Source organism: Phragmites australis, chromosome 11 (assembly GCF_958298935.1).
Source record: "Phragmites australis chromosome 11, lpPhrAust1.1, whole genome shotgun sequence".
NCBI lineage: Eukaryota > Viridiplantae > Streptophyta > Magnoliopsida > Poales > Poaceae > Phragmites > Phragmites australis.
The window spans coordinates 12,817,074-12,831,032 of record NC_084931.1 but is presented as its reverse complement, the minus strand read 5'-3'; the positions used below and the strand labels follow the sequence as shown (position 1 = coordinate 12,831,032).

Below are 13,959 nucleotides of genomic sequence, written 5' to 3'. Positions count from 1 at the left end.
CACACCGGATAGACTCTAATCAGTATATCACGCCTTACCCATATCAGCCTCGTGGTTGGTACGTTACTTCTTGGGTTGTCGCTCCACGAACCGGTCCTTACTTAGGTTACTTGAGCAAATACTAAACCAACATCATAACCATGATAACCATCCGAACCTCTTTGCTCAAGGCCTAAGGTTCCATGTTGCTAGACCATTAACAAATTAACCACTATTGTTGCATATGTTCATTAGTCAAGATTATGACACTTCCCAGTATCTCAAAAGCATGGCTAAGCAATCTACCCATAAAAGAGACTTAACCATAAACCATCTAGGTTCCAAGGGATGATAAGGAAAAATCTAGGAAAACCCTAACATAGGTGACTACCCATCATATTGACACTACATGCAATTTTGTAAAACAAAACATTGAAAAATATAGGTTCAAGATGATCAAGGACACTTGCCTTTACCCAATGTTGCTCAGTGTTGTCGAAATCTGGGTTTTGAAGTCCCTCAAACTGCTCCGAAACGTTATCGACTAATCGCGAAAACTACCGACAAACAACATAAAGAAAACACTAAGAACAACATACCAAATATCATTAAAGCACTTTAAAAACACTATGGTTGGATAGTGATAATTTTAGAAACATTTAGACGCAAGAATCATCTAAATCTGAGTTAAGATGAAAAGAGAACGGGCTTTCGGAAGATGGATTAGACTAAAAAGAAAAAACTAGTTTACTGGAGTTATCTTCCTATGGGAAAAGAGTTTATAGCACAATCACTGTGTCAGGCTTGAGAATATTATTGCGCAAGATTCAAAAGTGTAGGGCAGACCAGACTTCGCTGACTAGGCTAAGGAGACTGATGTGGCACTGACTTGGCATGCTATGCAAGTAACATCTTGAATTAAAGAAGGGATACACTGAGATCTAGTCTCAACCACCTATGATGTTTCAAAAGGTTGAAGGTTGCACTTCTAGGTTAAGGATACTACTGGTCACTCTATGTAGCGGTGGTGGTTCGGGTTTCGTCGGAGACAGCGATTGGGCGCGTGGCCACATACATCGATGTCGTCTTCAGTGGTGTTTCAGTGAAATGAGGGAAGCATGGTGTAGAACGTGGAAAGACTAACTTAGCGGTATGGTTGATTTTGGAAGGGGTCATACGAGGTAGCGGCAAAACAGCGTGACTGCTTCTAGGTTTTGTGGTGACCGCAAACAGATGCAGGAATGAAGACGCTCGCATTCCAGGAGATTGGCTATGAAATTTGAGAAACCGTTTGAATAGAGATGTTCATATATCCCGGGAACACAATGCTATGGCATAGTTTTGGGTAGATCATCCACTGAGAGGAAGAACAATCAGTAGAGATGAGACCGGTGATGACTGCGACATGCTGTGGTTGGCAATGGCGTCCTGGTCGTGTCGCTGCAAAAACGAGGATGTGCTCCTAGGGTAACGTAGAAGACTCAATGGGACACGCCGTGATGTGGTTGGTGCATTCATACGGCTTTCAGATTGACGGGGAATGCGAATGCAAATCCGGTGTGTACGCAGAACGCGTCCAGAAACTAGACAGCGGGTATGTCGACCTTGATTGCGGTGTTTTGGCTGCTCTACTGGCCAACCTGGTTGGTAAGGGCTTGGGGAACATCATGGGACATGCACCGGTGAAAGGGCTTAGTGATTTGACCTCTGGTCGGTCGGGAAATCAATGCCAATCGGCGACAACGCGGCTGTCCTGTGGCTGTCCGCGACAGTGATGAATGTGGCAGCGTAGATCGAGCTTTGGCCGGGGCTAGAGCTTGGCTAGGGACTTAGTATGATGCTAAAACAGTATTTATAGGGCTAGGGGCGGCTGGTTGAGGTGGAGTCCAAACCGAACACAAATCAGATTCGAGTTCGAGTCGGTTACGGTTTTTTTTTTCGCAGCTCTGTATCTCGAGGATGATATCTCCATCGTCCGGACTCCAAATTGGACATTTCTTTATTCTAAATTGTAGTACTCGAAAATATCTACAACTTTAGTAGTTATTGGAACTTCTGAAAACATCATCTTGATTTCGGTGGTCATAACTCCTAGCTCCATTATCAAAAAGAGGACTTCCATAGGTTCAAATCGAAGCTCTCGACGAGACCTACAACTTTGGTATTGTCAAGATTTGCATTTGAGGCCGTTTTAAACTCCGAAACTTTGTGGGAAGATGAGGCTGTCCAAGACTCCGCGAAAATTTACAGATTTTGTGGATCCTTTGTTGTGCCATCTAGATGACTTGGCTAAGGGTTTGGACTTGAGCAAGATTGAGCACAAAGACACTTTAGGTATATCTAAGGTTTAGAAAAGAAACATTTGCAGAGAAATTTGAATAGGGTTTGAATTTGAATTGAGTTTGGAGTGAATTTAAGAGAAACAAAAAATGAGGTTGAATAAGAATAGGAGTAGATAAGGAATTTGAATTTGGATTTGGGTAGAATTTGAGAAAGAGGAGAGATTGACTTTAAACAAGGATTTGGATAAGATTTGAATTGAGAAGGATCAAGTATGATCAAGGATTGAATAGATGATGAATTCAAGGATTTTGAATTCCTACCATTAAGATCCTTAACTTATTCACTACTGAGTTTTGTCAACCTTTTCAAAATCCTTTTTCACTCAAAACACCAAAGAGAAAGAAAAGAAAAATAGAACTCTAATGCATCTACCTGGTTCCTAACAAAACTCAGCATGTAATGCGCAAGAAATAATAACCTATATTGATTGATTGATTAAGAGAATAGGTTTTAAACCTATTCTACTGGTGAAGCTATTCAATAATCTTGGAAAATTTTAGAATTTTGAGAAATCTGAAAATCAGGGTGTTACACTTTTACGTACAGCAATCCTATACTTTTCAGTCATGCTCTCTATATTCTTTTTAGTTGTCTCATGTAGCTTAAGAATAAATTCAGCACGTTTCTTGGCATCCAAATTAAGTCCTTCAGAATTAGGCAAAGATACTAAATCAATAAGAGCACAGGGATTAACACCATACACTACCTGAAACGAACTTACCTTGGTGGTGCAGTGTAGCGACCTATTGTAAGCAAACTCAATATGCGGTAAACACTCTTCCCACATTCTCAAATTTTTCTTTAGAACAGCCTGTAGCATGGCCGATAAGGTACGGTTGATAATCTCTATTTGACCATTGGTTTAGGGATGACACTAATAGAAAACTGCATCTTCGTCCCCAATTTATTCCAAAGTGATCTCCAAAAGTGACTCAAAAACTTTGTGTCACGTCTGAAACGATAGTATTAGGCACTCCATGTAATCGAACGATTTCTCTGAAAAACAAGTAAGCTATGTTTGTAGCATCATCGCTCTTGTGACAAGGTATAAAATGTGCCATTTTAGAAAAACTATCCATAATTACAAATATGCTATCCCTCCTCTTCTTTGTCCTAGGCAATCCTTAAACAAAATACATGAAAGTATCCTCCCAAGGTGCACTAGAAATGGGAAGAGGCATGTAAAGACCATGCAGGTGGTGCAACGTGACATGTAGCGCTCGACATCACGTCTCATCTTTGTCCAAAAGAAATGAGCGGCCAACACATCTTCAGTCTTCTTTGCTCTAAAATATGCCATCAATCCTCCTCCATGCGCCTCCTGCAACAACAAAAGACGAACAGAGCTAGCTAGAATGCATAGCTTGTTAGCACGATAGAGCAATCCATCATTCATCACATGTTTATTCCATGTTTTCCCTTCTTTACAATATTCGAGTACTTCTTTAAAATCCAAATTAGCAGCATATAATTATTTAATGGTCTCTAAACAACAAATCTTATGATCCAATTGAGATAACATGGTATAATGCTTAGAAAGCACATCAGCTATCACAGATGATGAGGACATCCCTTCCAACGATACAACTACACCTACTGCACAACAAGGACCAATGACAAGAGCTCGGGCACGACAACTCAATTATCAGGTAAATTCGTTCCACGCTCTGAAAATGAGTTCTTCTTTGAATGGGGTACTACTAAAGTCTTGTGATGATTTTCTTATGCTTAGGAACATGGGAGAAGAACCAGATGACTCAAGTGTGGACGTCCACTTCAGACATCAAGATCTTCAAGCTGCAGAAGTTTGCACATCAGGTTCGGACATCAAGTTCGGATAGCCAGGCTGGCCCAAATTGCTTGGCCCATATTTTTGACTCCGAAGGTTGTTTGAGGCCCATGAGTACTTGTTGGAAAGATCTTGAAGTCTACATTCAAATGGATCCAACCTCATTGCAAAAATCCACCGGAGCTGCTCAGAATCGATCAGAAGACGTTTAGACCTCCAGTCTTGGGCTGAGGTCCTTGTATCTAGTTTAGCCCACTAGGGGCCCATCTTGTGTTAGGGTTTCTTCACCCCACGCCTCCTGGCTGCCTTCTACCTATAAATAGAACCTCCAGCCACCAGGAGCAAGGTTGGGTTTTGTTTAGATGCAAGTTAGCTACTGCTACTTCCTTGTAAACGCGTGTGTCGATCAGACCACCCGATTTGCTTGATTCAAGACCCCAACTTGTGATTCAGATCAATCCTTTGGATTTCATTCCGTGAGTTATTTGCTTGTTCATCTTGTTCTTGCTTGTTCTCGATTGCTAGCAGGAGCAGCGGTGTTCTTGGCACGGCAAGAACATCACCAACGGAGACGGTGTACCTGTTGCTAAGGCGCAGCCCCTTGTGGTCGTTGTAGTCGGACAGCCAACGTCGAATCCACCCCAAATCGAAGTTATCCCCAACTCTCATCGAAGGATCAGGAACAAACCCTAGTGGGTTCCATTATGTTGTAATCAGAGCAAGGTTTTTCGGTGAGAGATTCTACCCATTCTTTGTTTTACCTACAATCCAGAAATCCCAAAAATAGGATAGAACCGAAATCCCCAAAAACAAGTTTGAGCCTTGCTATTTCTGCTTAGTTCTTTGCTTGTTGAGTTTGTGGTTTACATCGTGGTGTCAAGTGCCGGTTCTTAGGTTCTAATCCTTTAGAGTTTCGAGTTCTTATCACGTTTTGGTCACCAAATGAGCCGCTGCTGCATTTCCCCCAGTTTTGCCGCTGCAATCTCCACCAAAACTACTACCACCACCACCACCGAATTTGGCGCTGCTCTCCACCTTTTTGCTGCAACCCTCACCACCATCACCATCACCATCATCCACACCTGCACAAAGACTCCCTTATGCATCTCTTCTTTTTGTGAAAATCTGAGTACATTCAGTTTTGAGAACGAGAGAGTGCAATTTGCATATCTGTGCTACTTGCTGCAATCCTTGTGCCTAGTAAAAGAAAGTCTATGCTACTTGCTGCAACCTTGTTATAATTATATTGCAAAAGTTCAGTTTGTGCTACTTGTCAAAAAAAGAAAAAAAGAAAAGACAACAGAAAACAGAAAAGAAAAAGAAAGGAAAAGGAGGAAAGAATGAAACAAAAAAAAAGAAGGGTTAAGTTAATGCTGTTTACTCTCATCATCTCCATTGTTTGCTGCTGTCCGGTGACAACATTTGTGTCTAGGCTCGCGTCTCTAGCACGGATTAGCCTAGGGCCAGCACGGTACTATCTTTGAACACCTATTCAACTTGCATTGACTAATGTGGTTCTAGTTGTACCTTGTTCAATACTTTCAGCACTCCTATAGCTCCACAAATCCGACTACGACGTCACAGGACTCTGTTTGTTGCCACCATTGTTGTTGTTCTTGTCGTCTCCAAAACTATCTACATAGCATGGTAAGAACATGTAAGAGCTTGGTTGGACAAGTTTGAGAGATAGATAGATTGATGCCACCTAGTGTTGTTAGTTGAGATAGGCTTCTATTATTGTGAATTTGCTTGCTGCACACTAACCATGCCAGGAGAAGACGAAAGGACCCCGCCACAGTCACCACGATCGAAGGCCTTGCTGCAGCACTTTGAGCGCAAAGTGAGGCTCCATGCTGAACACCTTGATGAGGATGTTCGTGTCACCAATGAACGCCTAGGTCAATTGGAGGCCACGCAGATCAACACCAACACCAGACTGACAGCATTGGAAGGCACTCTTGGGGCTCTTAACACCTCCCTTGTAGGTATTTTGGAGCGGTTGGATAGGATGGGCCGGAAAGGCCATGATGGTTCAGGACGGCGCAACAACAACAACACCGACAGCAGTGTAGCTGGACATGATGAGGAGGAATATTCAGCGGACACCGAGCACGATGGTGAGGTAAATGATCAACGACGCCACCAGCAGCGCCGCCATCGACATGGTACACGTGCTCGTCAACCACGACGAGAGGTACGTGATAATGATGACCCTTTGGGGAAGATCAAGTTTAGCATGCCCTCCTTTGATGGAAAATATGGCCCCAATGCATATCTTACTTGGGAACTAGCGGTTGATCAAAAATTTGCATGTCATGATTTTCCTGAAAACAAACGTGTTAGGGCTGCTACTAGTGAGTTTACTGATTTTGCTTCTATTTGGTGGAGTGAATACATTCGCAGCCACCAAAACAACACTCCACAAACTTGGGAAGCTATGAAAAGAATCATGCGAGCTAAATTTGTTCCCTCTTATCATACACGAGATCTTCTGCATAAGCTACAGCTTTTGAGACAGGGAAACAAATCTGTAGAAGAATATTATCAAGAGCTGCAAACAGGGATGCTTCGGTGTGGTTTGGTAGAAAATGAGGATGCAGCTATGGCTAGGTTCATGGGCGGGCTGAACCGGGAAATTCAGGATATTCTGGCTTACAAAGAATACAATTCGATCACTCGTTTGTTTCATCTTGCTTGTAAGGCTGAAAGGGAAGTACAGGGACGGAGAGCTAGCACAAGAACTAACATTTCTGCAGGTAGTGCTACCTCTCGGACACCATCCAACCCCGCTGGTCAACTGAACTGAGCCACTGCACCATCTTCTTCAAGCAGCAAGCCACGCCCTTCGACGACAAATTCCTCACCTTGCCCTCCTGAAACAACAAAGGGGGCAGCTGCTGCACCAACCAAGAGTTCGTCCTCAATTGCATCTTCGGGGCAAACTAGAGACATTCAATGCCTCTGTTGCAAGGGTTACGGCCATATTCGCAAGGACTGCCCAAGCGCACGTGTGCTAGTTGTGCGTCCAGATGGTGGGTACTCCTCTGCTAGTGATTTAGATGAAGAAACATATGCTTTGCTTGCAGCTAACAATGCAGGGGGAGATGGGGAGCACAACCAAGATGAGGAGCACATTGGAACAGAACATGCTGAGCACTATGAGAGCCTCGTGGTGCAGCGAGTGTTGAGCGCACAAATGGAGAAGGCTGAACAAAATCAGCGCCACACTTTGTTCCAAACCAAGTGTGTGATCAAAGAGCGCTCTTGCCGAGTGATCATTGATGGAGGGAGCTGCAACAACTTGGCAAGTGCTGAAATGGTGGAAAAGCTTGCGTTGAGCACCTGGCCACACCCGCAACCTTACTACATTCAATGGCTGAACAGTAGCGGTAAGGTGAAGGTAACACGGTTGGTGAGAATTAATTTTGCCATTGGTTCTTATCATGATTCTATTGATTGCGATGTTGTGCCCATGCAAACATGTATATGTTGTCAGGTAGACCATGGCAGTTTGACATTGATTCTTTGCACCATGGTAAAGCTAATCAATACTCTTTTATGCACAATGGCAAGAAATTTGTTTTGCATCCAATGTCTCCTGAAGCAATTTTAAAAGATGAACTTACTAGAGCTAGTAAATTGAAGAATCAGAAGCATGCTAAGAGTGAAAATCAGATTGTGGCAAATGAACTTGAGAAGCATAAAACGAAAAATGCCAAATCTGTTCATGATACTAAAAATGAGATTAAGCTGAAAGGGTCATGTTTCATTGCTACCAAATCTGATTTGGATGAGATCAATGCTACCACTGCTGTTTGCTATGCCTTAATTTGCAAACAAACTTTGTTTTCACTTGAGGAATATCTTCTTCCTTGCCTCCTACTGTCACTAACCTTTTGCAGGAGTATGCGGACATTTTTCCAAAGGAGGTGCCATCAGGGCTGCCACCAATTCGTGGGATTGAGCACCAGATTGACCTCATCCCCGGGGCCTCCCTGCCCAACCGTGCGCCATACAGGACCAACCCGGAAGAGACTAAAGAGATTCAGCGCCAAGTGCAAGAATTGCTCGACAAAAGGTTATGTGCGTGAGTCTCTTAGCCCCTGCGCTGTTCCTGTGCTTTTGGTTCCTAAGAAAGATGGATCTTGGCGCATGTGTGTAGACTGCCGAGCGATTAATAACATTACCATCAGATATCATCATCCTATTCCTAGGCTAGATGATATGCTAGATGAATTAAGTGGCTCAATTGTGTTCACAAAAATTGATTTGCGTAGTGGTTACCACCAGATTCGCATGAAGCTAGGAGATGAATGGAAAACAGCGTTTAAAACTAAGTTTGGTCTATATGAGTGGTTGGTCATGCCTTTTGGTCTCACTAATGCACCCAGCAGCTTCATGAGATTAATGAACGAAGTTTTACGCGCTTTCATTGGTAGATTTGTGGTGGTATATTTTGATGACATTTTGATATACAGCAAATCACTAGAGGAACATCTCGATCATTTGCGTGCTGTTTTTGATGCTCTACATGATGCACGTTTGTTTGGTAACCTTGAGAAGTGCACCTTTTGCACGGATCGAGTCTCTTTTCTTGGCTATGTTGTGACCCCACAGGGAATTGAAGTTGATGAAGCCAAGGTTGAAGCCATACATAGCTGGCCGGTTCCCATGACGGTCACACAAGTGAGAAGTTTTCTCGGACTTGCTGGATTCTATCGCCGCTTTGTGAAGGATTTCAGCACCATTGCAGCCCCATTGCACGAACTCACCAAGAGGGGTGTTACATTCACATGGGCTACAGCACACAAGAGCGCCTTCGACACATTGAAAGATAAGTTAACACATGCACCTTTGCTCCAACTTCCTGATTTCACTAAAACTTTTGAGCTTGAATGCGATGCAAGTGGAATTGGTTTGGGAGGTGTGTTGTTACAAGAGGGAAAACCTGTAGCATATTTCAGCGAGAAGTTGAGTGGACCTAGTTTGAACTATTCTACTTATGATAAAGAATTGCTTGCTCTAGTTCGGACTTTAGAAACATGGCAGCATTATTTATGGCCCAAAGAGTTTGTTATACATTCTTATCATGAGTCTTTGAAACATATTCGAAGCCAAGCAAAACTGAACCGTAGACATGCTAGGTGGGTTGAATTCATTGAATCTTTCCCTTATGTCATCAAACACAAGAAAGGGAAGGAGAATGTCATTGCTGATGCTTTGTCTAGGCGTTACACCTTGCTTTCACAACTTGATTTCAGAATTTTTGGCTTGGAAACAATAAAAGAGCAATATGCACAAGATGCTGATTTTAAAGATGTGTTGCTAAATTGCAAGGAGGGAAAAACGTGGAACAAATTCGTCCTCAATGATGGGTTTGTATTTAGAGCTAATAAGCTATGCATTCCAGCTAGCTCCGTGCGTTTGTTATTGTTGCAGGAAGCGCATGGAGGAGGGCTGATGGGACACTTTGGTGTGAAGAAGACAGAGGACATCCTTGCTAGTCATTTCTTTTGGCCCAAGATGAGGAGAGACGTGGAGAGATTCATTGCTCGCTGCACAACATGCCAAAAAGCTAAGTCACGCCATAATCCTCACGGTTTGTATATGCCTCTACCTGTTCCTAGTGCACCATGGGAGGATATTTCTGTGGACTTTGTTTTATGACTGCCTAGAACAAAGAAGGGGAGGGATAGTGTCTTTGTAGTTGTGGACAGATTTTCGAAGATGGCACATTTCATACCATGCCATAAGACCAATGATGCTACTCATGTTGCTGATTTGTTCTTTCATGAGATTGTTCGATTGCATGGAGTGCCAAACACAATTGTTTCCGATCGAGATGCAAAATTTCTTGGTCATTTTTGGAGAACCTTGTGGACTAAATTGGGGACTAAGTTATTATTTTCCACTACTTGTCATCCCCAAACTAATGAACAAACTGAGGTTGTGAATAGAACTTTATCTACCATGCTTCGGGCTGTTTTAAAGAAGAACATAAAATTGTGGGAAGAATGTTTGCCTCATGTTGAGTTTGCTTACAATCGTTCACAACATTCTACTACTAAAAAGAGCCCTTTTGAGATTGTTTATGGCTTTGTGCCTCGTGCCCCAATTGATTTGCTGCCTCTTCCAACTTCGGATAGATTGAATTTCGATGCTAAACAACGTGCTGAGCTGATGTTAAAAATGCATGAGACCACAAAAGAGAACATAGAGCACATGAATGCTAAATATAAACTTACTGGTAGCAAAGGAAAGAAGCATGTTACTTTTGAACCGTGTGATTTAGTTTGGCTGCATTTGAGAAAAGATAGGTTCCCTGATTTGAGAAAGTCTAAGTTGCTTCCTAGAGCTGATGGTTCTTTTAAAGTGCTAGCAAGGATCAATGATAATGCATACAAGCTTGAGTTGTCTGCAGATTTTGGAGTCAGTCCCACATTTAACATTGCAGATTTGAAACCATATTTGGGAGAGGAAGATAACCTCGAGTCGAGGACGACTCAACTGCAAGAAGGGGAGGATGATGAGGACATCCCTTCCAACGATACAACTACACCTACTGCACAACAAGGACCAATGACAAGAGCTCGGGCATGACAACTCAATTATCAGGTAAAGTCGTTCCTCGCTCTGAAAATGAGTTCTTCTTTGAATGGGGTGCTACTAAAGTCTTGTGATGATTTTCTTATGCTTAGGAACATGGGAGAAGAACCAGATGACTCAAGTGTGGACGTCCACTTCAGACATCAAGATCTTCAAGCTGCAGAAGTTTGCAAATCAGGTTCGGACATCAAGTTCGGACAGCCAGGCTGGCTCAAATTGCTTGGCCCATATTTTTTGACTCCGAAGGTTGTTTGAGGCCCGTGAGTACTTGTTGAAAAGATCTTGAAGTCTACATTCAAATGGATCCAACCTCATTGCAAAACTCCACAGGAGCTGCTCAGAATAGACCAGAAGACATTTAGACCTCCAGTCTTGGGCTGAGGTCCTTGTATCTAGTTCAGCCCACTAGGGGCCCATCTTGTGTTAGGGTTTCTTCACCCCACGCCTCCTGGCTGCCTTCTACCTATAAATAGAATCTCTAGCCACCAGGAGCAAGGTTGGGTTTTGTTTAGATGCAAGTTAGCTACTGCTACTTCCTTGTAAACGCGTGTGTCGATCAGACCATCCGATTTGCTTGATTCAAGACCCCAACTTGTGATTCAGGTCAATCATTTGGATTTCATTCCGTGAGTTATTTGCTTGTTCATCTTGTTCTTTCTTGTTCTCGATTGCTAGCAGGAGCAGCGGTGTTTTTGGCACGGCAAGAACATCACCAACGGAGACGGTGTACCTGTTGCTAAGGCGCAACCCCTTGTGGTCGTTGTAGTCGGACAGCCAGCGTCGAATCCACCCCAAATCAAAGTTATCCCCAACTCTCATCGAAGAATCAGGAACAAACCCTAGTGGGTTCCATTAACAGTGTCCTTTCATTTCTTATGTTTTATGACATATGGAAATGACTCAATAAATTCTACCCATTTAGCATGTTGTATATTCAGTTTAGCTTGACTCCTAATATGTTTCGACGATTCATGATCAGAATGTATAACAAATTTTTTTGGGCAGAGAAAATGTTGCCAAGTTTCAAGCACTCGAACTAAAGCATACAATTCCTTATTATAGGTAGAATAATTCAGATTTGGCCTACTTAATTTCTCGTCGAAATAAGCAACAGGTTTACCTTCTTGAATTAGCACACCTCTAATTCCAATCTCACTAGCATCACATTCTAGTTCAAATGTCTTACCAAAATCAGGAAGTTAGAGCAATGGAGCATGGGTGAGCTTCTCTTTCAACAACTTAAATGCTTGTTCTTATGCAGGTTCCCATTTGAAACTACTCCTTTCTTTGTCAACTCATTTAATGAAGCAGCAATGGTGCAGAAATCCGCACAAATCACCGATAGAAACCCGCAAGACCATAAAAGCTTCTCACTTGTGTAACAGTCTCAAGAGTTGGCCAGCTCTTTATGACTTCTATTTGTGCTTCATCCACCTCTATTCCCTATGGAGTAACAACATAGCCAAAAAAAGACACTCGATCCGTGCAATAGGTGCACTTTTCGAGGTTACCGAACAAACGTGCATCTCTCAAAGCGTTAAAAACACCACGTAAATGATCATAGTGTAGCTCATATGACTTGCTGTAAACCAAGATATCATCAAAATAAACCACCACAAAATCTTCCAATGAAGGCACGTAAAACCTTGTTCATCATTCGCATAAAAGTACTTGGGACATTAGTTAACCCAAAAGGCATTACTAACTACTCATACAAATCAAACATAGTTTTAATTCCAGTTTTTCATTCATCTCCAAGTTTCATCCTAATTTGGTGGTATCCAATTCGCAAGTCAAGTTTAGTGAAATTTATAGAACCACTTAACTCATCAAGCATATCATCTAACCTAGGGATAGGGTGACGATATCTTATAGTAATATTATTGATAGTTATACAATTAACACACATACGCCAACTATCGTCTTTCTTAGGAACCAAAATAACGGGAACAACACAAGGGCTAAGACTTTCTCGTAGATACCTGTTGTCCAAAAAGTCTTGGACTTCTCGCTGGATTTCCTTAGTCTCTTTTGGGTTGGTCTTATATGCAGCACAGTTTGGTAAAGTTGCTCCCAAAATCAAATCAATTTGATGTTCAATCCCTCGAATAGATGGTAGTCCCAGGGGTACCTCAGCTAAAAATACATCCACAAACAAGTTGTTGCAGCTTCCTCCATCAATAATGACTCGAACACAATAATCCTTGATTATGAGGAACATCTAAAACAAATTGTGGCATTGTAGCTGTTTGAGTGCTTAACACTCGTTGCACAATGAGGGTCCGATAATGCTACGTGGTAGTGGCATCAAACACTTCCTCATGGTCGATATCTGTCTCACATCCATCCTCGTCACCTATATGGTTAGCTGCAAGAGCATATTCATCCTCAGGATCATAAGCACCTGCAAAAGATGGTATAGTAAAATTAACCTTAGCAAATAGATCATCATTAACATATGGGTTATGTTGCTGAAAATTATTACCTGTCATACCTTGATGGTTGAAGTTCAATCGATTCTGTTGTCGTGCATCAAAGGTGTCTTATTCTTGCCTCAAAATTTCATCATCTGCGATGAACTCCTCTTGCTCATGGTTTGTGCCATGAGGATCCACAAGCCCATGGTTTGGTGGCTGATTAAGCACTCGATCAAAGTGTGTATTGAGCATGGCAATACTATCATTAAGTCATTGCAATGTAGTGTTTGTCTGTGCAAGATTCTTATCGATGCTATCAGTAATAGCTTGTCGTTGATCATTCAACATTATTGTGAGTTCTTCCCTCAAAACACACTCCTGTGTATCCGATGCTTCTCCTGCCATGTTTAGTCGAAGATAGAAAACCACGAAAGATAAATTATTCATATCGACTACTAGGTGGTGGAGGTGGAGTCACACACTCTCAAGCGTCTTACCACGCTCCTGCAAATGTTCTTACCAATCACCGCAGTTGGCACAACCGGTAACTGGTTCGTGATACCTTATCAAGTGCGAGAGAGGTAGTTGCAAGGGGAGAAATGGTTCTTATCGGTGATATGGGATCCGGGGGTTCCCGAGTCTTAAGACCAGGGCAGCGCGATGCCACATGGTGCCTTCCCACGGGGACCATCTCCCCGAGGGCCCGAGGGAAAAGCAAGGTCCGGGAGTGGGTGCTCGGGGCCAAGAACAGTTGGTCCCCGAGTACCCAGAGAGCCCCGAGCACCCGGCAAGACCCATGCCGGTGGACCCCACAGGGGCTCCACG

General features: G+C 42.7%; 1 protein-coding gene across 1 annotated transcript; it reads left to right on the top strand.

Annotated features, from left to right (window-relative positions):
- Window positions 1-5,876: 5,876 nt before the first annotated feature.
- LOC133884012 (uncharacterized) lies at window positions 5,877-8,600 on the top strand. The gene is made up of 5 exons (XM_062323417.1): window positions 5,877-6,867; window positions 7,198-7,500; window positions 7,608-7,924; window positions 8,014-8,116; window positions 8,590-8,600. The coding sequence occupies exons 1-5, from the start codon at window positions 5,877-5,879 to the stop codon at window positions 8,598-8,600; spliced, it is 1,725 nt and encodes a 574-aa protein (XP_062179401.1).
- Window positions 8,601-13,959: the final 5,359 nt, after the last annotated feature.

What these genes read in the sequence shown, in the direction of transcription:
- LOC133884012 (XM_062323417.1), top strand. Translation starts at nt 5,877, where the DNA reads ATGCCAGGAGAAGACGAAAGGACCCCGCCACAGTCACCACGATCGAAG. An exon ending in AAGAACTAACATTTCTGCAG is followed by an intron (nt 6,868 to 7,197) that starts GTAGTGCTACCT and finishes CTTTGCTTGCAG; the next exon opens with CTAACAATGCAGGGGGAGAT. An exon ending in AGATCAATGCTACCACTGCT is followed by an intron (nt 7,925 to 8,013) that starts GTTTGCTATGCC and finishes AACCTTTTGCAG; the next exon opens with GAGTATGCGGACATTTTTCC.